At 38.0% G+C, this 25,748-nt stretch overlaps 1 protein-coding gene across 3 annotated transcripts in view; it reads left to right on the top strand.

The window, feature by feature from the left end:
- LOC149661640 (cell adhesion molecule Dscam1-like) overlaps positions 1–25,748 on the top strand; it is a 183,565-nt gene that overhangs the window by 111,928 nt on the left and 45,889 nt on the right. The window contains exons 1-2 of one of the 3 annotated variants that reach the window (XM_089843201.1): positions 7,930–8,928; positions 23,655–24,037. In XM_089843201.1, the coding sequence (XP_089699327.1) occupies positions 23,662–24,037 (376 nt within the window). In that variant the 5' untranslated portion in view covers positions 7,930–8,928; positions 23,655–23,661. Of the gene's footprint in view, positions 1–7,929; positions 8,929–23,654; positions 24,038–25,748 lie in introns of those variants that run through there. The other 2 variants (XM_089843203.1, XM_089843202.1) reach the window with 2 other exon arrangements.

Genomic DNA, 25,748 nt, shown 5'->3' on the forward strand with positions numbered 1-25,748 from the left:
CATATTTTATTAGTTTTTAAGTAATTAAAGATTAAAGAGGGAAGGATTTGATGCAAGCTTGATTAATTAAAATGGTAGAATATGTAAGTTTTAAAAGAGGTTACGTAACAAAAGGGAACGTTCAGTCATTAGGAATTTTCGTAGCAATCTTAAAAGATGGAAACTGAAGAAAGCCTTGTTAACAAGCTAGAAAATTTTTTCAAGCGAAGAACAAAAGGAAAGCGTTTCACCCATTTTTTTTTTTAAATTAATTCTTTTTATTTCATATAATTTCTTTTGAAGTTTAACCATCCGAAGTTGGTTAAATTTATAATACTATGTATTTCATATATCAGATAAACCTTTATAGAAATTAAAATCGGAAAATGGTTTTCCTGACTTAAAATAACCGCGGCGAAATAATGTTTCCGCAGAAATATTAAACAAGAATTTCCTTACTTGTTTCGTATTAAAATTTCGCGACGGAATAAAATACCCCGAAACAATTTTATTTTCGCTTAGTACAAAACCGAAATTTTAAGTCCAGTGAATAAGAAGTGCAAATCGTAAAGGTCTCCAGCTAGGCTTGTGAGGGAGACCTCGTGCTTGGCTTTAAGTCGAATTCTGTCCCGCTGAGACAACAAATAAGATGGCTGACAAGTTAGGGAGGAATAAGGGATAAAAGGTTTCCCAGATTCCTCAGTCGGAACAGGGATCTTGCATGATAGAGGGATGAGAGGTGAAGACATGGAGTGGACGCCTAGCCGGTGTGCTATCGGTTACAACACAAGTTTATAAGATATGTTCCATAAGTATGAGTTCGTAATGATAGAGATTACTTAGAACTAGTTCTAGAACTACTCGAGAATTGACTACACTCGGTTTCGCAGTCCATCTTCCTATTTAGTCTGTTCTAAACCTTTGACAGCGCGTCATCAAGCGTCACCTCACGACAAGCTCTCGGTAATCAGTGACAAACTTATGGAACATATCTTATGTACCAATGAATATGCGTTGAAACAGTCTAGCTTCTAATCCGTCATCGTGAAAGATCCCTGGTCGGCCACGCTTTCCAAAATCGGGTTCAGTTACCTCGGAGGGAGCCCACAAAGAGCCTAGAATCTTATTTCGCTCCCGTCCCGAACCTGTCGTCGACTTATGTATTTTTCCCCCGGACTTTTTGAGTGCTCGGGCATCTCGCCGAATACATTATTTCGCGAAATTACGCTTCTAGTTTTCTCATATACGCGCGCCCCCGTTGAGTTTCTCGGTTTTCTCATCCATTTTGAATGTGGCATCCAAAAAAAAAAAAAAACGAAAAAGAAAAGCAAGCTATAAGGATGCGGTATCGCGTAACGCGACTGTACAACTAGGTGCTCTTGTTTCCGAGTTGTTGACTCGAAATTTGTAGACTGTAATAAGCATAGGTAGACTCAGGGTCTAGGGCGTATGTTTTTCGTGTGTAACGTACCTTGCAAAAGTCCCTTATTTAGGTTTGTTTTTATGCCGGGTCACGAACTGTTTTTTCTCTCCCCAGTTACTACGCGCGAGAAAGTTTCCCCAAAAGTGGTTTTGAGTTTTCTTTTCTAGGTAACTTTCTGCGGCGAAATTTATTCGATCTCTTTTAAAGCTATTCTTCAAATAAAATAGGCTTAAATAGCTCCCTATCGAAATGAATATATCTGGCCAGTAACAACAACAACTAGGACCCTTTTAAATTCTAAGAAGTAGGCTTAGCACGCATGGGATTACTAAAATAATTTGGAATAGAAATTGACGAAGGGAAGGGGAATTGCAGTAAGACGAACGATTCCGTCCTTAATTTAAAATAAATTTAATGAGGATGAAATAAGTTAAGCTTAACATTTAGACAATACAATACTAAATGATGCTCGAAATTACAATTAAGTTTCCGAGAATTAATCTTCAAAGGCTTAGGAAGTATCGAACGAAAATAACTCGTTTTCAATTTTGATCCTCTCTTGAGTATTAATCTTTGAACTTTACCCTTATCAAAAACGGATAAACGAATGGAAAAGCCGTCTTAGCTATCGTATACCAATGTCTCTGCAGGTAGTGACTGTTTTTAGGAAAACATTTAAAATTTATATTCCTATAAATTTACTATCTTGGGAATTAAATTGAATTGGGAAAAAAATTCTTATCGAACTTTAGAGGAAACAAAATGTAAAAAGAAAAATAATAAAATAAAATGAACTTTATATCCTTTAACCCGTCGATCTCGTCACCTCACCGATATCGCTTCAACTTCTAGCGTTACGTCTTCTCTTAACAGCAGCAGCAGGAAGTTGAAGCAATTTATTCGTAGAAAACACACTGCGAGGTCGATTGGGTTAGAGAAATTTCTCAGGCGTTTGGTTTGTTGAAGCGTAGTAGATATTTACTTATCGCTCGCAGACACCTTTGGGCTACTACCTACTCTGTAAATATATCCATTATTTAAATATCTATTTTAGAAGGTATATTTTTCTCGACGAAAAACTCTCCTCCAAGTTCGAGATAATATATTTAGGGGTAAAATTTGATTTTAAACTATAGCCCTAAGATACATGAATGGAATTGAAATTTATACCACAGAGAAGATATTCATAGCTAGATCGCAATATTCTTCAGTAAATTGAAAAAATTCACTAGCTATAGGAAGATAGGTTTTTCTTCACGCTCGGGCTGTATTCTTTTAGGAAGATAGGATCCGTTGGTTTTGACTGTTTAGGCTAAGAAGTTTTGTATGCGCTTTGGATTGCGATTTCTATACATGTATATATTCCTATATATTTTTTTGACTGAGGGCAGGATAAATTTCGCTTGGCAAGATGAGGTTTTTTTAGATTTATTTTTCCTGGTTCGTTCCTTCCTTCTTTCCTTCCTTATTTTTTCAAGCTTTCTCTTATTTCTCTACCAAAGTTTCTTCCACTCTTTCAAGGAAAGAGAGAAGGAAGAAAGGGTAAAGCGTGGATTAGGTTTTTAAAATAAGAAAAGAAAAATCTCAAGAAATGCTATTTATAAATATAGGAACTATACTATACGTTTTCAAGAGTGTAGTATGAGAGATAAACCTTTCTTTCAGTGAACCATCTAGGAGAAAATATGAGTTCATCCAATTCAGGAAGAGTGTAAAAATTCATTTAATAGAAACTCAGACAGTAAGACATTACTACAAAGCTAAATACACCATACTTTGAGATAGGAATGCTGCACATTTATTCAACAAATATAAATATATATATGGAATATTCAACTTGGGACGAACTTAACATCGGTTTCCATTACGTCTATTGTTCCTATTCTTTGCCTCGGATCAATTTCACTTCGAAACAAATAAAAGGAGATATTTCGATTTTTTTTTTCCTTTTTCTCTTCCGCTGTTTTTAGAAACATTTCCCCGAAACCACGGAACTACTGTTGCCAACCTTTTATGCCCCCCTGTAAGAAACACCATCTTCGTATCTTTAGGTGGTACATAGGGCATTGTATACCATATAAGATTTCAAAGTTTTGGGGTGGAAGAGAAAACCGAGAATAATTCATATAAGTATATAGAATACAACATTTACTCTCTCTCTCGAAGTGAGTATCCTGGAAGCTACGTAGTCCTACACTATCATATTTTCCAAAGTAAACCTTAACCGGGCTTTCCTATCACCTTACCAGGTTTGTATTTTATTCGGTTCGCCTAGTTTTTATGTTGAAAAACAAAGAAATCCCAAAAAAGAAATATATACTTTTTCTGATGGTTTCGTGCTGGTCGAAATTTAATTTTTTTCTCCGCTGTATTTTTTTTTTGGATAAAAAGTTGGTGGGGTAGTATTTTTTCAGTTGTCCTAAGAATATGAACACAGGGACTGGTATTGAGGTCAACGTTTTAGTCTACAGTTCATGGGGTTGCTTCCTAGACCACTACAGGAATTTTCCTCCGAGCCTTTTTAGGCTTCTTGATTCTGATTTGAAAGAAAAGGACAAGATTAGAGTCTAGGTTTGGTGATTGTGACATTGGTGTCGCCTTTACCTATCAAGGCTCGTGCATGGTCCTATTTCTAAAGGGCGACTTTGGGTTGTATTGGATTGTATAACTTTCAACCTATCTGATTATCAGTAGATTCCCGCGTAATTTGGATTACACGCGCTTTAACATTTGAAAACTGACGTCATTTCGCGAGAATAAACGGCTCCTCTATCGGTAAACAGTGTAGGACTAAGATGCCACTTTTGAAAACGGAAACAATACCATACACGGACCTTGATAGATAAAGGAGGCAGTGGTGACATAAAGTTGTTTATGTTGTGGATCTTAACATTCTTGGGAAATATGTAATAAATTCTCATAGGTAGTACAACTATGAATGTGTGTTACAAATAAAGGGAAAGGGGGGGAAAGCAATTTGGCGCTAAGGTGTTAAAGCAACTCTTAGCTGGCACGCTAGCCGCTCGTAAACTCATCGCGAGATAAATCTTTTTCGTTGTTGTGCGTGAAGATAAAAAAGGATGAAGAAGAAGAGAAAAAGTTCTCATCTTTTCGCGTTGGCTAGAAAAAGAAGCTATGGGGCGGTCGTGACGTCATTTTTATAACTGTTCCACGTGTGTTGACCAAAGGCGCGATGGCACTATACCTACCCCACGTAGATTATAAAAGAGAGGATGGAGTCGCGTGAAAAGGTTAGCATCAGTCCTTTGAGATTGCGCTTCAAAAGTTCGAGAAGAAGCAAGAACGTGTGGGACCGCGTGAGATTCATTCGTTTAGGCGTGGACTTTAGAGAGAAAAAAAAAACATAAACACGATAGCGCGTTTCTTCGTCTTGAATCCCTTGCTTGAACTCCTTCGAGCTTAGGTACCTCATGGCGAACCAATGGATAAAACTTTGATGTAACTTTTGGCGTGTTGTAACAATCTCCAAGATTGCTCTCTCGCTCTTCTTTCGAGTATAGCTTTCCTAGATGCCCTTCTTTTTTTCCGTTAGACCTATTTCTCCCACTCATCAAAGCCCTCCGCCATTCTTCCTCTTTTTCTAATATAAACTCCGCTAATGGAATTGAAGTGTTTTGCTTGGTTGGTTTGTGGAAGAAATGGAGGGGTTATATACTAAGCAGGTGGACCCATTTCCAAAGTTTTTTCTTTCTTTCCACATAGTTCTAACCCTAACCTGGCACGAAATAACTTTGTTTCTTTTAGACATTTTTACCCTTTCGTTTTTATTTCTTTAAGGAAGATAGGTGGTATTGCAGTCACTTTGGATAATATTTATCTACTAAGGCTTAGCTCGCAACATTTGTCCTTAGTGTTGTATAACCTTGTTTTATTTTCGTATTAACGTTACAAAGATCTTAGACAACAACGTCTGGAATATTTCTTAGAAATTCTTGAAAAAATCCAAACTTGATCTTGTCTACTTTAATCTATTTTATAAATTTTGAAACTTCTGATATTTTTCACTACAAAGTATTTATATTTTGTTACACTTTGATTTTAACCATTATGACGCAACCTGAATTTCACAGAAACCCTACTTAGAAACTTGCGTAACATATTAAGGGAAAACAGAGTGGGATAATAGAAACTTTCCCTTAAAATAATTTATTGCGAATTCTTTTGAACTGAATATCGTCTTATAGGATTAAAGATGAGAAAATAAGAGATAAAATGTTGTAGGCCTATATAGTTCTTCTCGAATTCATTATTAATTTGAAACTTTTCTATTGTTAAATCTTTTGATCTAAAAATGCAGTCTTATAAAGAATTAAAGATGAAAAGGAAGAGATTTATCGTATAGGCCTAGTTCCTTTCCAATTCATAATTAATTTTCTTTCAAATAAAATTCCCTTTGTAACAATAGTAGCGTCTAGTCAATCTCGGAATAAACTGAAGTTTAACTTCAGGAATCACGACCTTCAGACTCTTCCTGAAATTTGAGTAAGATATTGCAACAATACACTGGCCAGAGATTAAACAGTATATTTGTAACTGCCTCCTCACCACTAAATGGTATGGTCCTCCACTTTTGAAACGAAACTTTCTCTCATACAGGAAATGAGATATTTCATAGGTTCAAGACTGTCTAGTCTAGATAGAAAATAGGGATATTTTTCCCAATACCTTTTGTTGTATACAAACCCATTTCTATTCTCAAGTTTTGATACATTAACTAAAAGTTACCAACCAACTCCAGCTTCATTATTGTGTACTTTTGGCAGGTTCTACTTTATAAATGATAACTTCTACTTAACTCACTTATGATTGTAAAAGGTTATACATCGAAAATACTATAGGGTTCCATATTCGAATAAAGAGAATCCCAAGTCTGAAATTGGATTCAAGTTGAAAACTTTTGGCCTCTACGACGGAATCCTAAATTCAGGGACGTATATTGTATTGTAAAAAAGTATAAGGTGGATTGGTATTTTTTTTATAGTAGGGTAAAATGAAAGGATAGGCAAGCTCCCCATCCCAGTCAGTTTCCTTCTTGGATTTTTTTAAAAAAAAATGTGTTTACGGCTGGGAAGGTTTGCTTTTGGTTGCGAGCGTTTCTTGACCATGCAAACAGAGAATTCCATAAGAGGAAAGTACTTTGTACGCTTTAAATCCATGGATATGTTCAGGAATTTAAGGTAAACTAAGGATGGGATGGAGTATACTTGTGTACTTGCAGCTTCTGGATAGAAAAGATACACGAATTCATTCCGGGTTAAAAAATTCCACCAGCCTCGCAGCCTTCTCCTGGTTTCTCTCTCTTTTTTTCTCTGAATCTCCTGAAAAGTTACGTTGATATTATTGAAACCTTTCTTCTCAGAAGCATCACCGCATCGAGGGTTAAGTCACTCGCAAAATGTTGTAAATATCATCTTAGAACATTGATTTATTAAGTTCTTAGTTAAATCTACGAATTTACGTTAGTGAAGTCAATGTAAGCTATAAGCATTTTGAAATAAGTGATTTTCCCCTCGACCTGGATCTCCTCCCTCGTTTAAAATTTATCTTGAAGGGAGTTTTTTCCTTGTGCCTTTTTATGAAAAATTGGGCACTGGTTGGGATAGCGGCGGAAAGAAAGCAAAAGTAAGAAGAAAGGAAACCAGGGACCAAAAAAAAAAATGTTTTGTTTTTGTTCGTTTCTGGTCGTTGATGAAGCGTAATGCCCTTTTCTTTATGTTGTTTCGGTCTCCCGCTTCTGTCTCGCTATCTCGTCTCTTTAAAGTCAAAAGGCGCGCGAGTCTGATGGCCAAATTTGCCTATGAAACGGTCAATGGCATTCGGAGATAAAGCTGAGCAAGTTTTTAAGCTCGCCACGCTCCCGGCTACAGGAGCGTCTTCTAAAAACGTACCCATCCCCCTTCTTAAAAATCTTACGAAAAAAGGTACTGAAGAAGTGAGGAAACTGGCTTCCCCGGGAGGGTTCAAGTTCTCGCCCTCCCTTCTCTTAACTTATTTCCATTTGGATAATTTGGGGATTCTATCAAGACCATGGCTTCTCTTGCGAGGAGGACTATTCCATTTTTACCTATAGCTTTTTGGCGTTTGGCGGCGTCCGGCTTACCTGGAGACCGGAATATCTAGCCCCCCATCTTCTTTAATGGTCTTCAATCCCTCCCCTTCCTTACCTGGTGAGGTGCCTCTATCTCTTATAGAAAAAGTTTATAGTAAACGACCGATCCCGGACCAGTCTTTTTCAAGGTCGATACCATCAACGCGCTAGTGGTAATTATCCCAACCCCCTAGCCGCCGCGCGTCTTCACCAAAAATACAACGTCCCCCCTAACTTTTTTACCTACGATGGTGGTACACAAATCCACCCTCCCCCCTGTTTCCTTCCTTTTAACAACCTGACTAGCGGCCCTGGCAATGGTGCCTCTGGAGCGCCACGGGGCAAAGCGAGACACGGCGAAGCTTGCACGTGGGTGCAATCCGCGCTCGCTCGCACGCTGGTGCCTCGTTCTGGTTCTTCGGTGGTTCCAAAACTTCTTGTAGAAGTTATTGCTCCCCCTGTTTTCAAGCTGGGCCGGGTGGTTGGTAAGACGAAATATCCCCCTCAAGCTACTGGGCGGTGTCTCTAGACTCACGACTGGTCCATAACGAAAGAAGAGGGGCGATCGTTTCGTGGGGAATAAGAAAGAAATAGGTTTTTTTGCAACCGATGGCTGGTGGCGGATATTAGCGCGTCAGCCTTCGTTGCGTTACGGTTTGGAAGGTTCTTATCGGCATCGAGTTGCGTGTTGTGCCCGCTTCTAGCTACGTGTTGCTCGCAGCGGAGGACATCGCCGCCACGATCGTTCCCGGCATTTGTCCGATGAAAGACCACTGACGGGATAGTACGCTGCAATATTTTTTATAACTCGTCATTCGCTTTTATTGGATAAAAGGGTGCTTCCGTGATATTTCTTTCCCTCACGTGACGACTCAAGGTTTTTGTGACCCCATACTCGCCGCCGCCGTCAAAATTGTGTTTCGCTGGTCCCTAAAGTTCAAGGGGCGTATAACCGTACGGAAAGAAATGAAAGTTTATGGGTGTGTTATATCTTCAACTTTGTAGACATCGAATATAAAAAAGTATCTCGTCCCGTTTTATTTTCAACTGATAACGTCGAAAGTTTTACCACAATTTCTTTTTTTTTTACAAAATTGTTTTTTATGGGGTTCGTAGTCCCCGAACCTTAGTAGGTAGTCCATCGACAGTTCAAATCGAAATTGCGCTTGAAACTTGCATAACGTTTATTTCCAATATCGTGAAGTGATAAAATAAAATAAGGTATCGAGTTCGCTATTGGAATATTATTACCCAAGCCTTTCCTATTGGAATACTTCCGAGTGTTTAAGTGCGCGTTGAATATTATACTTCGATACTTTTGCGGCAAAATCAAAATGTTATAGGAGTTTACGCTGCAAACCCTGTGTGCTATAAAGCGGGAGTGATTTACAGTTTAGGAAAACCGTCCAAAACTCAGGTAATTTCACGTGAAAAGTTTTCATACCTCTTCGTAATTAAAACCTACCGAGGTTTAAGTTTGAGCTTAATGAAAGTAGGGGTTGTTTTCCCGCGTTTTGAGCGTGAGTATGACCGAGGCTTAGGCTTAAACATGGGGGATTTTAATTACTGCACATAGCGAAAGACTACGAAAATGCAAAGGCCTAGCTAGCTGGGGTAGTGATTAATCTAGCAACTGCTAAAAGTTCAACATTTGTATAAAACCCACTCTCTTTTTCTTTCTCTCCCTTTTTATTCATAATGGTTTTTCATTCCCTTTATTATATATTTTTTACCCACGGCAAAAATTCGTAGCTAGGGTAATTTTTCATCTTTTTCGGTTAAAAAAGTGCCCAAATGTTCGTATGAGCATAAGAAAAATACATGAATTAGAAAAAGTCTCTTGAATATCCAACTGTTGTGATGGACTAAAAAAAACTAAATTAAGTATATTTAGGTACATTTTTTAGAAATATTCCTGGGGTAATTTATCAAATTCGGAACGTAATGAAAAAGGTTTTATAAAATATAAGAGATTTCTTTGCTTCTTTTACTTTTAAACAAATGCGTATTTTACTGGATGCAGGATCTTGAACTAGAGCTAGGGAAGGCGTGTAATTTTTTCTCGCGTTTCTTAATTTTTTTCTTCTCTCTCTCTCTGAGAATGAGTGGTTGTTGGCGCGAGGGTAACCAGGTAGCGTGACGCGGTTAAAACATCTTGGAACTCTACCCTCACTTTCTTCCCCTTTAGTTTAATTAATTCTTTTTGGGGGAGGTGAATGTCTGCTAGATAAAAGGGTGGTTGAAACGTGTAAGTTAAAAAAAAACAAATTTAGGAAGATTTAGAGTGTTCGGATGGGTTTTTAATCTAAATTAACTTTGGGACAAAAATAGAATTCCCTCATCTCCCCCCCCCCTTTTTCTTTCAACAAATAAATATGCAATGGGAAAAAATAATAACCTTTTTCGAAATACTACAGTTTTTTTTAGTATAATCATTAAACCAGATTTAATATTTATTTGAAAATTTATTGTATCTACCTACCTAAATTTGTTTTATTTAAATTTCCCAAATGCTGTTGTAGTAGGTACAACATTTTAATAGCGGTATAGAAAATTCAATTAATCATATTTCAATCTTTCTCTCTCTCAGTAGAGACATTTTTTAGCCTCATTCATTTCTATACTTACGTTCTTTCATCTCAGAAATTCCTTTAATATATTTCTAGCAATAAATTCCTAACGTTAAATTATGTATTACTTATGAAGAAACCCCCAATGGCGATATAAAAAAGGGTATATATATATATAGTGTAGAGCGAGAGAGAGAGTTATACCATGTTATAATGTATAGGAAATTCTCCTAAGGGGGGAGGGTCGAGATGTTCTACTTACTGACTCCAACAATTAATCAAAGAGGTCGTACATCTGCCATAAACGCGATTTCTTTTTTATTCCGCACCGTCCTGTCCTGTCCGTCGCTTTGTTCATTCAGTCCGTAGAGAGAGCTGAATTTTTTCAGCAGTTCTCTTGGAAACCATTTTCCGAGTCAGTCTCTCTCTCTCCCCCCTTCTCTCTAGCCTTGACAAATGAAAGTGCTCCCGTTTTTCTATCCCTCATATTTTTATGTCCGAGACCGTACCAGAGTAAAGGCCAGGTATACCGTCTTTAAATACATATAACCTCGGCCTTCACCCTTAGTAAAATCTCCTGTCGAAAACGAGTCGACTTTCTTTCCATACTCGCTAGCTCATCATTCTAGCTCCTCTTAAAACCTTTTTTTTCTCTCTCTCTTGTCTCCCTATGCTGGGACCCCAGGGGTGGTGAGGCAAGATATACTGTGTAGATATATATAAAAAATACTTTTGCGGTAGCTACCGTTTGACCTTTTAGGATCTAGAGGGGTATACCTTTAAGAGCTAAGGATGCTGCTATAGATTGAAGAGGGATAGTGCATGGTAACCCTTGATTATCTGGAGACTCGGAAAAAGAAGGAGCGAAGCTCGATTCCTTGCCCTTCCCCTCTATGGATAAAAAATATAATTCCCTGTAAGATGTCGTCAATATTATTTAGTGGCATCCACTACTACCCTTTTCTTTTGGACCTCCAGTTTCGGGATTTTCTGTTCTACAACGAACTTTCGAGAAAGGGAGGGGGAGTTTCTTCCAATATACATCAGCTATCGATTAAACTATCTCTTCAATAAACCCCTCCATCCTCATCCTCATCATCCGCGATCTAAAGCTCTAAAACCTCTTTGGACCCCCTTTTCTTTATCCAAGCCCAATCTCGTGTTCAATAACTTCATTTCTTTCGGGGGACACACAAAAGAAATTCGATTTTCTTCTTTCCTTCATCCGAAGATTATATTTAGTTGTATGAGTGAAACTGAATTGACAATTAAATTGAAGAGGTATCCTAAAGAGGTATCCTAACCTTAATATAAAAAGATGAACGTTTGTGATGGGTTCGGATTTGGAGTTTATTCTTTAAAACATAATAACAAACCCCTGTAGGGCAATTTTTCCGTGCACCGTGAAGTGCAGTAGGTGAAACACTTTTACAGGCGTCTAATACAAAGTTAATGTAATCTCGTACGCCTGAATGTTGACTTTTTAATAAAAGAACATCAGACACTTATACAGGAAAAATCAATCAATTATTTTACGAACTATATTGAACGATTTATGGAAGCTAATATGATATGTAGTATCAATAATTATTCTGTACAAGGCTTAACGTTTTAGAGGGAGATGTAGATGAAAATAGCAATATTGTAGAAGCTATTGGCCCTCGAATAACTTCTAGATGAATTCCCAAAGTTCTCTCTTATACACGAGCAAAATATAATCTCATCCAAGAAAGAGTTGCTTATATTTTTTATCCCCTATACATTACACCCATATATATAGTTCTTTTATTACGTACACGGGGCTCCCTTCTCCTCCTGTCTTAAAGCTTGATGATGGCATTTTATCCTTTACTTATCCGTTGGACGCGAAATATTTCTTCGCCTTTCGTATACCGAAAAGTTATTTTTTCTTGCCTATAAATTTACTTTCGCGTATACCGTATAGGAGAGAGAGTGGCTTTATGGAGCGCCATTACATTTTCTCAAATTGCCTGCGAAGGTCTACTTTGTTACGTCAAGTGGCTGTCGCCTGTTTTAAGACCCACGGACGGTGGATAAAGAAGCTACCAAAGGAAGGGGGGGAAGCAGAAAAGCTTTACCGCCTACAAATTGCAAAGTTTCAAAAAAGAGTGCTAAAAAACTAGGATCTCTACCCTTAACGCTACGCGGCTTCTCCAGCTAGTTTGAAGAGAGAGAGAGGATGAAGAGCAAAAAATATTTTCCGGATCATATCAGCTCATTTGGAATATTCCGTGAAAGTTTAAGCTAACCCCTATCTATTTTACATTATACCTGAAGTTTTATGCGAGGGAAACGTACCTCAATGGTATTCTAGCCTGAAATGGACACTATAGTTCATTCCACCTGAGTTTCCCAGGCATATTACGCGTTATAAACTCAGGCAGAAGTTTACTACTTGATGTAAAATTATATGCATTTCATTAACGGTTGTTGTTTGAAATCGATGGCTACAAAGTTTTTAGTTTATGTAATGCCATTGAGGCAATGGATGAAACTTATCAAATACCATATTGGATTGTCATATACGTTACTTTACGTTATTTACTTCTTACCCCAAATTGTATTGGAGTTTACAGAATTCTTGAAATGAAACGGACTTTGGACTAAATAAAACTAGAAGGGGTAGGGAATATAGCGTGCCGTTCCGGAGCTTTTATAGTAACTCAGTGTATAGTACCCTACATAGTTGTACTGATACTAAAAGAATTTCTCGTTGGGCCAAGTATTTTGGCTTCGCTCGCGTTTAGGTTAGAAGCTGTAAGGGCCTCCGACCGACGGTGTTCTCGAGTAAATAAAAGTGGATAATGATTTTCCTACGCAATGCGGCGCGAGCTAGCAGGGCACCGCGAATGGCTCCCTTGGGAGTTGTACCTCGAGGCTCATGCACGACCACCACGAGCCCATCACCTGAGCCTTAGCTCTACCTTATAGGCCAAACGTCCCCTTATACCTGAGGTAAAAATGCCTTATGTCTTGAGACGCGTCCTTTCCATATACCCATATCCTCAAAAAATAGCCTTATATATTTTTTTTTTATGAAATTATGGTGTTGTCCAGTGAATATTGAACGAATATGTTGATGAAAATCAAAGCTGTTGGTGTAAACTACGCGTCGCGTTCCTTTTATACCAAGGGAACTTAAAATACTGATCAATATTCCTCGGAGACATTATTAAATTCTTAAGGCTTTAGGGAGGGTGCTGGTGGATTTGCTAAGGTAGGCTGGGACGCGCCGATGCTGATGCCATCGTTTTCCTTAAGGTGGTTGGGCTACCATCTATTCTTTTTTTGCACTAGCGAGTTCACTTTTTCCTAACGCGTAATCTTTTTCGTATTTGGCGAATTACCCGCGCTTCTTCACCGCGGTTTTCACCAAAATTTTTTTGTTCCGTCTTACCAATTTCTTCCGGTGAGTTTCAGACCTACTTTTTCGCGCGAAAAGGAAGGTTTTTTACCCAAGGGTATTTATGGGGTGGACTGTAAGACTTCTTTCTTTTTCTTTTTCGCTTGGGACTTGGTTAGCCTCCGCTTCTTCCCAAGAGCTTTGTTACACTAAAGCCCAAAATGAAAAGTTCTTAGACTCTTAAGGGTGTTGTGTGGGTATATAGGAAACTCTATGGCGTCTTAGAAATACCGGTGTATAACTCTATAGATCTTCATTTTAAGCTTGGGTTTTATACGTCGTTATTCGCCCCTCAACACCCTAATCAAATTTAGTTCTTTTTTTCTTATCCAAGATTTCGGTTTGTTGTTGTTTTGACAGATTTGTTTACTCCCTCAGATCCCATAAACGAGTCTCGCAGCTGCGTTCATTCACCATGATGTAACTTAAAAATAGACTATAGTTCACGTATTACTCGCTACTGGGAAATTCTTGATTATTTTAGAACAGTTGCTTGTATTATTTTTTTGACAAAGGCTTAGGAATTTCTACACTGCAAGGACTATCTATTCCGCAACTAATCAGACTACTGAAACTGTAGAAGCTGTGTATTATCGTGGCAGAAATCCCCGACGGGGTTTTTAAATTCGCTTCTCTTTCCTTTCTTACGTTATCGCTAATACACACTCTAGAGAGGATGGTTACATGGCGAAACCAATTACAGGGCTGATACTGAGTCACTTTTTTCACTAAAAGTTACTATTTTTGAAATTGGTTACTTAAAGTTACTTTTTTTGAATTTTGGTTACTAAAAGTTGATTAATTTAAAATTTGAAAGGCCATCTCTTAAAAAAATATGTTTTCCTTATAATTTCCGAGTGAATGAAGGGTGAAAAAACTAAAAAGCAATTTTTTTAAACGATCAGACATTTATTCCCATCGAGGTAGCCGTATTATTTCCAGCCCCTTTAAAAATCTGCCTGTGTGATCGAATGGGCTATGCTGCAGCTGAAGGACCAGCCGCGCCCGCCAGCGCGTTACCGTAGCCAGGGGGCCGCGGCCGTTTAGTACGTTTTTCGGCTTTCGCGCAGTCTGCTATTTTTTCAAGAGCGGTTCTAGTTACAGAATGGTTACAAGTCAGGGTACAATTTCGGTATGAGTGAATAAGGTCAAAAATCATTTTAGAGCAAAATCAAGCACACCATTCGATAGAGCGTAAAATTTAGATCTAAAATGGCCGCCGCTTTTTTCAAATTTCCAAAAAAAAAAAAACAAAAAAAAGTCTTATTCCTCATAAGAATTGCCACCTTTTCCAAAATATTGATGTTTAATGTTAGGCCGAATAGAGTAGTGGCACTCCATGTTAACTACCCATAGAGCTTAATGCAGTCAAAGGCAAGTAGGTGCCATTACTCTATAGGTTAGGTTAGGTTAGGCTACCCTAAAGTATTAAACACCTGTGTGTACAATTTTAAACTGAGTTTTACTTCAATTGTGCATGTTAAATATTTAAATTAAGTTACTATTAAGCTACTATTTAGTTACTATTTAGTTACTTTTTTCAAAGTAGTTGGTTACTATTTCAACTAAAATTCAGGCGAGCTCTGAGTATCAGCCCTGCAATTACTTTTCTTAAAATAAATCCTCCTCTTTTCCTTCTTTTTTCTATCTTCATCCTCTTCCTTCCTGAGCCCAATTTGCAAAAAACTAAAAGTGGAGGAGCTAGGCTAACAACGTATCCTTCTCAACGGCGACTGCTGCCTCGGCTCTTTTTTTTTTTTTTACCCTTACCCTCCTGAAGTCCTTAGGCCTTGGTCTTCTCATTTTCTTTATTAGTCGATGGTCCCCTCCCAGTACAGTCTTAGGGATTCTTGTGGGAGCTATTCCTTTATGCAGGTCTATTTTTTATTCCGTGGATTCCTAACCCTTAAATACCTACGTGTCTATTCGCTCGGGTACTTGTTTCCCCGCTTCCCGTATTTGGGAGGGCTTTTGCCCACGTAATTGCGCCGGACGTCGAGACTACAGTGGTCTTTTTTTCTCTCTCTGGGAAGTCGGGGGCCCAATGTGTACGATTTTGGGAGCATCAACCCTATTATTACCGGCCGACCATGCTAGATAGAGCAGTATTTATAGAATAGAAGAAAATCTAGACCTTACCGCAGCGGAAAGTTAATTATTAGCTATCCCTTGTTCTCCGCTAATAAAACAAGCCGAAAAGTCGAGCGCAGCAGCTCTGGTAATGATAGCGAAGCTCTAATTTCGTCTTTTTTTCGTTTACCCTTCTCAGATTTCGGTTATATAGCTTTCACGTTGGTCCAACAGCGATTAGTAGTGGCTCCGTTTTAATTGGATAATTTTCCCCCTCCCTCCCCATCTTCCTCTCGCCCTTAACTTAGGCGCCCTTGGCTTTGAACGACGGACGTTAAGAAGTAATTTCATTAGACAGATTACGTTCATTCGTTAAAAACTCTTTTGTATCTGCACGATGTGGTTGGTGGTACCAGACACTCCAAAGTGTGTAACGCTTTTAAAGTCTTTCACCAAAGGAGCTTAAGATTAAAGAGAGAACTTGAGAGATCGAAGAAAAAATTGTCTTAGTTCTTTACCGTGCGTATTCGCCATTGTACCAAACATGAAAAAGAATTTTTTCATTTGCGCAAACGTTTTTTGACTTTTTTCCTCCTTTAATATCTTTTCGAAGTTCGTTATTGAAGTAGACACTTTGTGTTTTATTTCGGGGTTTTCTTAGTGATGTACAACTTATTTTGTAATTACAAAAGAGTGGAGTAATGCAGTCACCAGTCAAACGAATCCGCTTCATACGCTAAAGAAGGGACTAGGTTATTAAGGGTAAAAGAATAATGCCTTGAAATAAAGACCCTTGATGCATCTAGTTCGCTCCCTAGTTCCTTATTAAGGAACCTAATTGGCCCGCTAGAGAATATCAACCCCTCTCGTTCCACCATTCCTTCTTTCTTCTATGGTACTAGTATAGTTGTTTTTCTCTTTATTCCCAGTTTTCCAACATCCATTGCTATGGATAGGCTGAAATGCCTTTTTGCATCATTTCTAGTTTAGGGTCGCTACTACTTCTCTCGCGCTGATTCTGGTTCCGATTCAAATGGAGTTTGCATCATTGTTAGTTCTTTTGTAAGGGATGTTTACCCAGAATAAACCAATAGCGATAGCCTTCCATGAGAGTTGCATTCTTGGGTTAGCCGATATTACCACCGCTAGAGAAAGAAACGTCGACTCATCTTGAAAGTTTTTTCTCTCTCTCTGTTCTTTGTGTCTCACCAGGGTAAACCCTTAGTTTAGGGTTAGGTTAACTCTGTCAAAAATGTGCCTGTCTGCGAAGCCAAGGCTTAAAGAACGCGTGATAAGAAGGTCAAGTGATAAAGGGACGTGATATAAAGGTATATACCAGTAACTTCAGCCTTACCCTGACTATTTCGCTTTACTTACACCTTTGGGCTTTCACCCAGTTGCCGTATCCTTCCTTAAAAGGGGGGTTGGATAAGGGTAAGGCCTTCTCTCGTCATTAGAAACCGTCCCGCGTCGGTTGGAAAGTTGAATCTTCTTCTTACGCCCGAGGCGCTTCTTCTCCCTTGATAAATTAAAGAAGAGGTCCCGCGATCCCTATAAAAGAGGGCGCTCTCTGGATTAAAGTCCGAGCACCAGTTCCCTTTAACGCGTCCCTTGTTTTTCCTGACCGAAGCTATAGTCAGTCGCTCGCTCGTCTTGCCAAACCTCGTAATTTTGTCCGTGGGTAAACTCGGGGGCCTACGTATGTCCTTTTCTTCTACCCCATCTTTTTACCCCCTCGGGTCTTGTTTTACCCTAGCTAATAAAGCCTTCTGTATAGTTTTAATGTTAAGCAACTCCTCCCGGTATTAAAAAGTCTTTCTTATCCGTGCCCAAAAAAGAAAGAAAGCAAAAAACAACGACCAACTTTAGTTGGTATAGAACCATCTTATTTAGTTGGGGGTCCAAATTTAATGACAATGAAACTCCTCTAAATAGGGTTTGTAGGGAGGAAGGGTCTTCGTGTGTAGCTAGGGTATTATTACATCAGGTCTGCGGGGTTATCCCCCCTTGACTGTTTTATATTCTATCCTCAAAGGGGCGCGTGCGCGAAAAGGATTTTCGGCTTAGGTCATGAACTCACGGGATGGTGTTGGGTTACTGTCGTTCAATATGCCGAGATACTTTACTGGATAGCACTAGGCTTAGGAGCTCGACTCACTCGAGGGTGATCAATTTGCAATTTAAAAACGATAGTAAACAAAGGATAATAAATTCTATTATGGAGGAGAGAAAAAAAAATATAGAAAAAGGAATTGTTTAAAATTTTACGGTTTTAATTATGCATTTATTTCATTATCTTTGTTCATTAAGTTTATTCAGCGAATAGCGTTAATTAGGTACTGAACCAACCGTATGGTAATCTGGCAGCTTCAGCCTTGACTAGGAATTGGAGAAAAAAATCCCCTACCTAACTCGGAGAAATTCCAAATAAAAAAAAAATTAATAATTGACCAAATTTTTCCATCCGAGCGTCTTAGTAAGTGCCTTATTATTATCTAAAATTTGCGGGATTCCCTTTTACCCTTTTAATTGGAGACGAAAAATAACTGATGGTAGTTATGCGAAAGGCGGGTGGAGAAAAATCCTTAATTAGAATCTTAATTAAGCTTTTGGAAAATGATGTTGGGAGAAAAGAAAAAAAAAGAAAGCCTTTTCCGAGTTTCAACACACCCTCAATTTCGTTCCCTTATTATTTCGAAATGTATTGAAAACATAACATAACCCATTAGGGTACCTCGTGCTGAGTTTAGAAGGTGCGCCGCGTGGTGGTGACGGGTGCTGGGTGAAACATTTTATATAAGTTTCTGAGAAATTATTACATTAATGGAGAAAGATGGGCTGGCAATTTTTGTTAAGCGATAGAGTTGAGTGCGAAAACTAGTTACTGTGGGTACCTCAAATTATTTACTGTGAAAACGAAAGTCGTGAGAAAATGTTTAAGATAAGAAAATAATTATAGTTTTATAAATTGAGTTTAAATATTAATAGTTATGTTTATTAAATGGTTCGAGACGAATGTGCCGCGTTAAAATGATGTTCAAAATTAATTAAAGACAATTTTTTAAATTATTTTAAAAGGATTTAGATATACTGAAAGTACTAACACGTTACTAAATTTAATTTGAGTTCGCTCCTGAAGTATCATCATTTAACAGGTAGATTTTGATCTCACTTTTGAATATAATTAAGTCAAAAACTAACCAATACTTCAAACCAAAAAGAGCAATATCAACGTTTATTTATAATCTGTATTTTTGTCAAAAACCTCCAGCACTCGGAAATGTATTTCTCCTCTAATTACTAGCTATTTTCTCGGCTTACTTAGTTTGTTTTCATTTTCGTTCAGAGGGGGTTTGCACTCGTATATCAGTGGTGTTTTGGTAGAAAAGATTAAAAGAGGAAATTGCGGGGTCGAATACGAGCCTAAAAGGTTACCGCAGAGTTTCGAAATCCTTCACAGAGAGTGAGAGAAGAGAAAAGCATTCGGCCATTAAACAAACGTTCGATTGCGGAGAGAGAGAGCGTTCGCTCCTGTAAGTCTTCTTCTTCATCCTTCCTTCCTCCTCCTGTTCGGAATCCCGAGCCATCATCATCCTATAGAGGCAGTCTCCTCCACGCCAGTACCAATTTCTCTCTAGCTCAAGCGCGATATGTCGTTAATATAAATGATTATTCATTATCCATCTCTTTCCTAGAGATATATATATATGTATAAAGGCTTCTAACGAAAGTCTTTGGCTCTGGCCTAACTTTGAAGGGACATGCTTATAGCGACGCTTAATTATAATTCATACCGACCTAGATGGAAAGCGAAATGGGGGTGAGGAAGAAGAATCTTTAGCAAGAGGAAGGATTTGTTTGGAAAGCGAGAGGGTGCTGCTGGTTGAGCACTATTTGACTTTATATTATATTAACCGATATTCCTTTTCGGGCTATTATCCTTCGTTATATCCCTTCCAATATCTACCAATATCCTTGTTTAAGTTTATGGTTTCTGGTGGAAAAGATGTTTAAACTCCCGGTTTTCCTTCAGCCGGTTAAACTTTCCCGTCCATTTAGCGTAAGTGAATAATTTCTCCAACCTTTATCTGAACGTAGGGGATACGTGTGGCGTGTTCTAATAACTGTACGAACGATTATAGAGCCATTGTGAAGAAGGGGGTAATACTTAACGATTTCGTACTAGAGAAAGAGCAGCCTCTTCCTCTCTCTTATCAGTTCTGGAACGTCTTCTCCTTACAACATCGCATCGTACTAAACTGGAGGAAAGATTTTCCTGACGAAAACGGTGCCTCCATCCTCTTTTCCTTATATGGACCATTTTGGTCCACTATCACGAGCCTTTCCGTTATAGCCTTTACCTTCACTAACTCCGAGTCAAACTTGTATAATAGCGAAACGTGAAAGTATTGTTTGATCGCAATTGTCCATGGAAAAACGGCAACGACCCGTTGCTTATTTCAGGCGCTTCTCTCTCGTCATGGCTGGTCTTATCGAATTTAAAAAGGGTCATTAAGAATTCGTTCAATACTAGCCAGAATATTAAACAGTAACCGAAGATAATTGTCACACACAAACAGACGAAAGTTTAATATTCCGTTTAATATTCATGGAGATTTTGAATGAATTGTTTTACCATGCTGGAGTTTTACAGTAAGGGAATGAGTGACCCCCTTTTAGTCTTTCTCGTTTTCTCTCTCTCAGTCTTACGGTTCAAAGGATCGCCAGGCTATTTTTGGATTCCCCGCCCTGAAAAGATAACGATATTACAAGTTTTGATATTTTGGAAAATGCTGTTTCAACATACAATTGTTTGACATCTTTGAGAATATAACCATTTATATTGCTCTATCTTTCGTTCGCTCTCTAGAGAGGTCAAAGAATACTTCCAATATTTTCATATAATATATTTCTAACGGAACGAAACGTTAGTTTGGCATAGATTTCTTTTGTATATTGAAAATCCATTCTGTTTTATTTTTGTTACTTTTTTTTTATATCTTGGCGCTATCTTTCTGTTTTTGACACCTCTTTCTTCTTTCTGCGAACGGCTATAGTATTATTATAACAGACGTAACAACGTCTCGAAAGTAGTGTATTGTCTGCACTTTTTCCCCCTTCCCCAAAGCTCTTTTCAAAGTTTGCAGCTTTTGTGTAAATTTAGAACTGCTTTGTTTCAGTTTAACACTGTCTGGGATTTTTGTTACGAAATTGAAAATTATCCCCAGGCCTAAGCAAGATTTTTTTTTGTGCGAAGTCTACCATTCTTTTATAAAGTTTAAAGTTCAAAAACACTGCGACTGGCTAAAAGGATTAACCTAACTTAATCTCCTGAAACTAAACTCTCTTGAGTAAATTTGTGATAATTTTCAGTCTAGCTCTCTTTGCTAATTTTAAAAATGTTTCCATTCTTTAATGAGTAGTAGACACCTTTCTTCTACTTCTAAGGAGTTGGATTACATGGATTTTATTTTTATCTACTTTAAAATGTAACCCATATATTTAAGTTCTAACTCATTTATGAAACTTGAAATGCTCTTCTATCAAATCAAAATTATTAATTATAATTCATGATATCGCACTTAAAATTCGCGTAAAATATTTAACGAATTCAAATAATTTTAATTAGCATTAAGAACTTTAATGTACGTTATGTATACTTAATTTTGAAATAGGATAGAACCTCGTTAAAATTCATTCCCTCATCTATATGCAGTCGAATTTTATTCATGGATGGAAATTCGAGATTAGTAACCTAACCTTATAATAGGAAAAATATTAAATCTGAAAATTTTATCAACTAAGAATAAATATTATATATCTTCATTAATTCCCAGCCTTTGGGTTTCTCGCCGGCTCAGTTAGTTTCTCGTTAATTCGTTTAGAGAGACCGGGACCAACTCGCGAGCTTTCTTCCTCCACCGCAGTTCTAAACCATTTTCTTGTTTCTTGTCCAGGCCGCGAGTTGTTTCCTAGGATTCCCACGATAATAAGAATAAGAGATACGAAAGAAGAAGAGCCTTCGAGCCTATCTCTGTTGTAATAATCAAGTTTTAACTCTAGAAATAATTCCTAAGCTCGTTGCGAAGTGGAATTAAAAATTTATTTCTCTTTTTCTCCCTCTTTTGCTTCGAATCTTCTAAGAGAGCCTAGGGATGAAAGTGAATTCGGAGATTGTACCTAGAATCGTTGAAATCTCTTATCTTCCTTTTTCTTATATTTTTCTCTCGTTCCGCGATTTCTCTTATCGAGCTTGTATTTAAAAGGGAAGGTGAAATCAATGACTTTAATTCTATTTACTGGATCAAACTTTAGTAGTATTATCAAGAAGCGATGTCTAGTTTATAAGGGAGAAGGTATAAGATGGCTAAGTATTGGCGCCGAGCCATAGTCCCAGCCCCCATTTCAAAATACAAGGGGGGGACGTAAAAGTAGGCCGGGCTATTTCGCCTCTCCTCAGTCGGAAAATACGTAATTTTCCTCATTCACGTCGCGCTGACGTTAGTTTTCAAGAACCAATGAGATGCTGGTTGTAATTTAGAGGCGGGGATTAACTCCGGACCTTCGTTTGGACTGGAGATAAAGCTGGAAATGTGGCGATTTTATACCTTCTCCTTAATAAACTAGATATCACTTCTTGGTATTATCAAGCATCGCGGCGACTCATTTCATCATCTATTGAATATATAAAAATATCTCGGGGAAAACATTAGCTTTTGCTGTATTTTTAAATATTCACGTATTCGATATTCCCTTAGCTCTTTCAAAGTTGTTCCTTTTAAATAAATAAATATCTTTGCATGTGTATCTATATCTATATAAATCAAAGTCCTGACTGACTGACTGACAGACTGACTGATAATCAACGCCCAGCCCAAACCGCTTGCCCTAGAAGGCTGAAAATTTGCAGGAACGTTACTCATAAGTAGTAGGCGCGTACTAAGAAAGATTTTTCCAATCCGCCGCCATCTTAAAAAATGGCGCCCAGAAATGTAAAAAATCTTCTCTATGCAATTAAGTACGCGCGTTTCAACCGATTTCACAAATATTTAGTGCACTGGTTTGCTTTAACCTTAAGACGGGCTGAATGGTCTTTCGGGTTCGATTTTTCGCCATCTTTTAAAATGGCGCCCAGAAATGTAAGAAAATATTCTCTATGCAATAAAGTCCGCGCGTTTCAACCGATTTCACAAATATTTAGTACAATGGTTTCCTTTAACCTATAGACGGGCTGAATGGTCTTTTAGGTTCGATTTGTTGCCATCTTTTTAAATGGCGGCCAAAAACTTAAAAACCCTTCTTTATGGAATAATGTCCGCGTGAAAAGTAATAAAAAATATCCCGACGGGCTGACGGACTGTGCCGAGTGCCTTCGCTCCTAGGGTGCTACAAAAATATTAGTCATCAGTAAAATCTACACATTCTTTGTATCATTTTAGATGGAAGTTCTTATTACACGCGAGCGACGCCGCGGGTAACGGCTAGTATATATATATTCTTGGAGAATTTCCGTCAAAACTCTTATATCATTTTCAATCCGGTTCACTTTTACGTATGTAGACATCCTAACGGCTTTAAGTCGAATAAATAGTTAATTACATTCCGTGTATTCGAATCCAGCTTAATACTTCTCCCCCTTTACTTAACGGATCAGAGAGGCAGCGAGCGTATAACGTTGTCTTTGCAACTCCGGTCGGGTGCGGGGGATGTATGGATACGAACAGGGTGTTATTAGTTTAAGGATTTCCGAAATTGATTCCGAAGGATATCTTGAAGGTTATCAAATATTTACCAATAAGCAGGAAGGATGCTGCGTCTATAAGATGTTAAGAATAGAGAAAGGGATTAAATAATTTTTATATTATTTTACGTTAAATTTACATAATTAAACAGCGTATCTATCACCTTCAGTATTGAAATATTTACAATTATTTAACTATAACAGTGTAGAGCGTCTGCATTGACCATGTTTTTCTTGTACTTCAATTTCATTTGAGTTGTGACGACTCACTAAGCCTACTTTTAGAAATCAAAACTTGATTTTTATTTATTTATCGTTTCTCTTATCTATTTTTACAGTTGACCCATGACGACCTTAACGCTGGTGGCCATTCTATTGGCCAGCGCGTTCACGTCATCACTAGCTCACGCGGCTGGAACCAAGGATGTTGTGGAAGGTCAAAGTTTAAGGCTTCAATGTCGGTTCGATCCGGCCATTATTTCATCCAACACTGTCTATTACTGGTTTCGACGAAACCAAAAGAGCGCCGACAATGCCGCCTTGGGTAATGAGGCTCTGGACTCTCACTACACTGTCGAGTTCGCCCCTAGCGAAGGGAAATACGACTTGGTCATCTCCAGGGCCCAGTATGATCTCGACAACGGACATTTTCAATGTCGGTTAAGGGAAAAAGGCTCCGGACTTCAGGTCTTCAATCAGAACTATGATGTCACCGTACTGAGTAAGTCGAACTGAATTTATTAATCATTTTGGTTGGTGTTCTGTTGGTCATTACCCCAAAAATATTATTTTTCCAAGGTAATATTTGCTAAAATACAATTTAAACGAGTTTACGGGCGTCTGATTAGGTTAATTCAACCATATTAAATTAATAATCTAAATATCAATGTTATAAAAATTTGCATGAATCAAGCGTCGTTAATAGGAAGTTTCTTTTTATTTCATCAAATAATTAGGTAGTCCATTCTCCGTAGGGAAAGCCCAGTGAGTTATTTTTAAGGTTTTCTTTACTCCATTTTAAATTTCTTAATACGACATATTTATTGATGTTAAAAATCTTCCCTCCAATTTTCCTTTCATCGCTCAAGTATTTTACGCGACATCGTGTGAGGTTTTTTCCTGACCCTCTTCATTCTTTCGTCGACATATAACTTGGGTAAACACCAGGGGGATTACTTTGTCCTTATAATTTCAGGCCAAATGTAAACGGCGCCTTGTATGTATAAACTGAAAACTAATTAGCTCTTTGGCGAAAGGGTAATTTCCATAAGCGCGTATCGCTCGACCCCCCCCCCCCACCTCAGCCTCTTCCATCCCTAGCATCCCTTCTGTCTTTCTATATTCAAAACGCTATCTTGGAAGAAGATGGGGAGAAGAGAGGTCAATAGATACACCGGCGCAAGCGGACTACCGCGACACCGGTGGACAGAAACGGAGAGAGAATAAAGAGGATTGTCTCAACAGTAACAAGATTCCTTTTCAAGATCTCTTCGTTTCTCTCGCAAGCATCTTCATCCTCAGGACCATCTCCTCCATCCTTATTCCATGGCTCCTTTAGTTGTTCCGGTCTAAATTTACCTTTCCGACTCTTTCTCCCTCAAATTCGCGTACCACCGGGTTTACCACCCGCCCCTTCGTTCTAGTTTCTCCATTATTCCGCGAAATTGACAATAGGAGATTTAATGACGTTTTCCTTTAATCTTTTACCCCACCAAAAAGACGCCCCATTAAACGGAGAACCGAAATAGCTTTAAACTCGAAGAGCTAGGAGGGAGTGGATAAGAGAAGGTTTGTTGTAATATTATTCCAGTAGAAACTTTGTCCCGTAAATTGCTTCTTCACTAAAATAGGGCCCCTTTCCGTTATCCCGCCCCATCCTCTCTCTCTTCGATTTTAATTCCCGATAATAAATTCAAACTACCTAATATAGATTTTGGGTACTTTCCTGGGAAAAGGTTTTGGTGATGGTGGTGCCTCTTTTGGTACGGGGAGAGAAAACACGGGATGGGTGCATCTTTAAACTTAAGGACCGAGACTGAATTTTCCCCAATAATCTCGATTTACCAGTAGTTAAGCCTGTAACTTAGATATTTGAAACCTTGTTTGCTAGAAGCGTTTCCGATTCTAAAATGTTTCCGGTTTCTTAATTATATGAAGAAAATTCTCCCCCATTCCCTTAAAAGAAATTATGTAAACGGATCTTAATATATTTGAAATTCAATTCCGGGGTTCGTAATATTTGAGATTTATTTTTCTGCCCCTCTGGTTCTGAGTATTTAATTCCAAATTATACTGAAAATACATATACACAAAATATTTTTAATGGTTCGGATATTTTAGAAGAACTCCCATTAAATTTTCTGTACCGTTTACATAATTTTAGACCTTCAAATATTGTAATTATATCGACAATATTTTTATTTATGTTTATT

Source organism: Phalangium opilio, unplaced genomic scaffold (assembly GCF_054372755.1).
Source record: "Phalangium opilio isolate 3A_F unplaced genomic scaffold, DU_Popi_V2 ptg000070l_1, whole genome shotgun sequence".
Taxonomy (NCBI): domain Eukaryota; kingdom Metazoa; phylum Arthropoda; class Arachnida; order Opiliones; family Phalangiidae; genus Phalangium; species Phalangium opilio.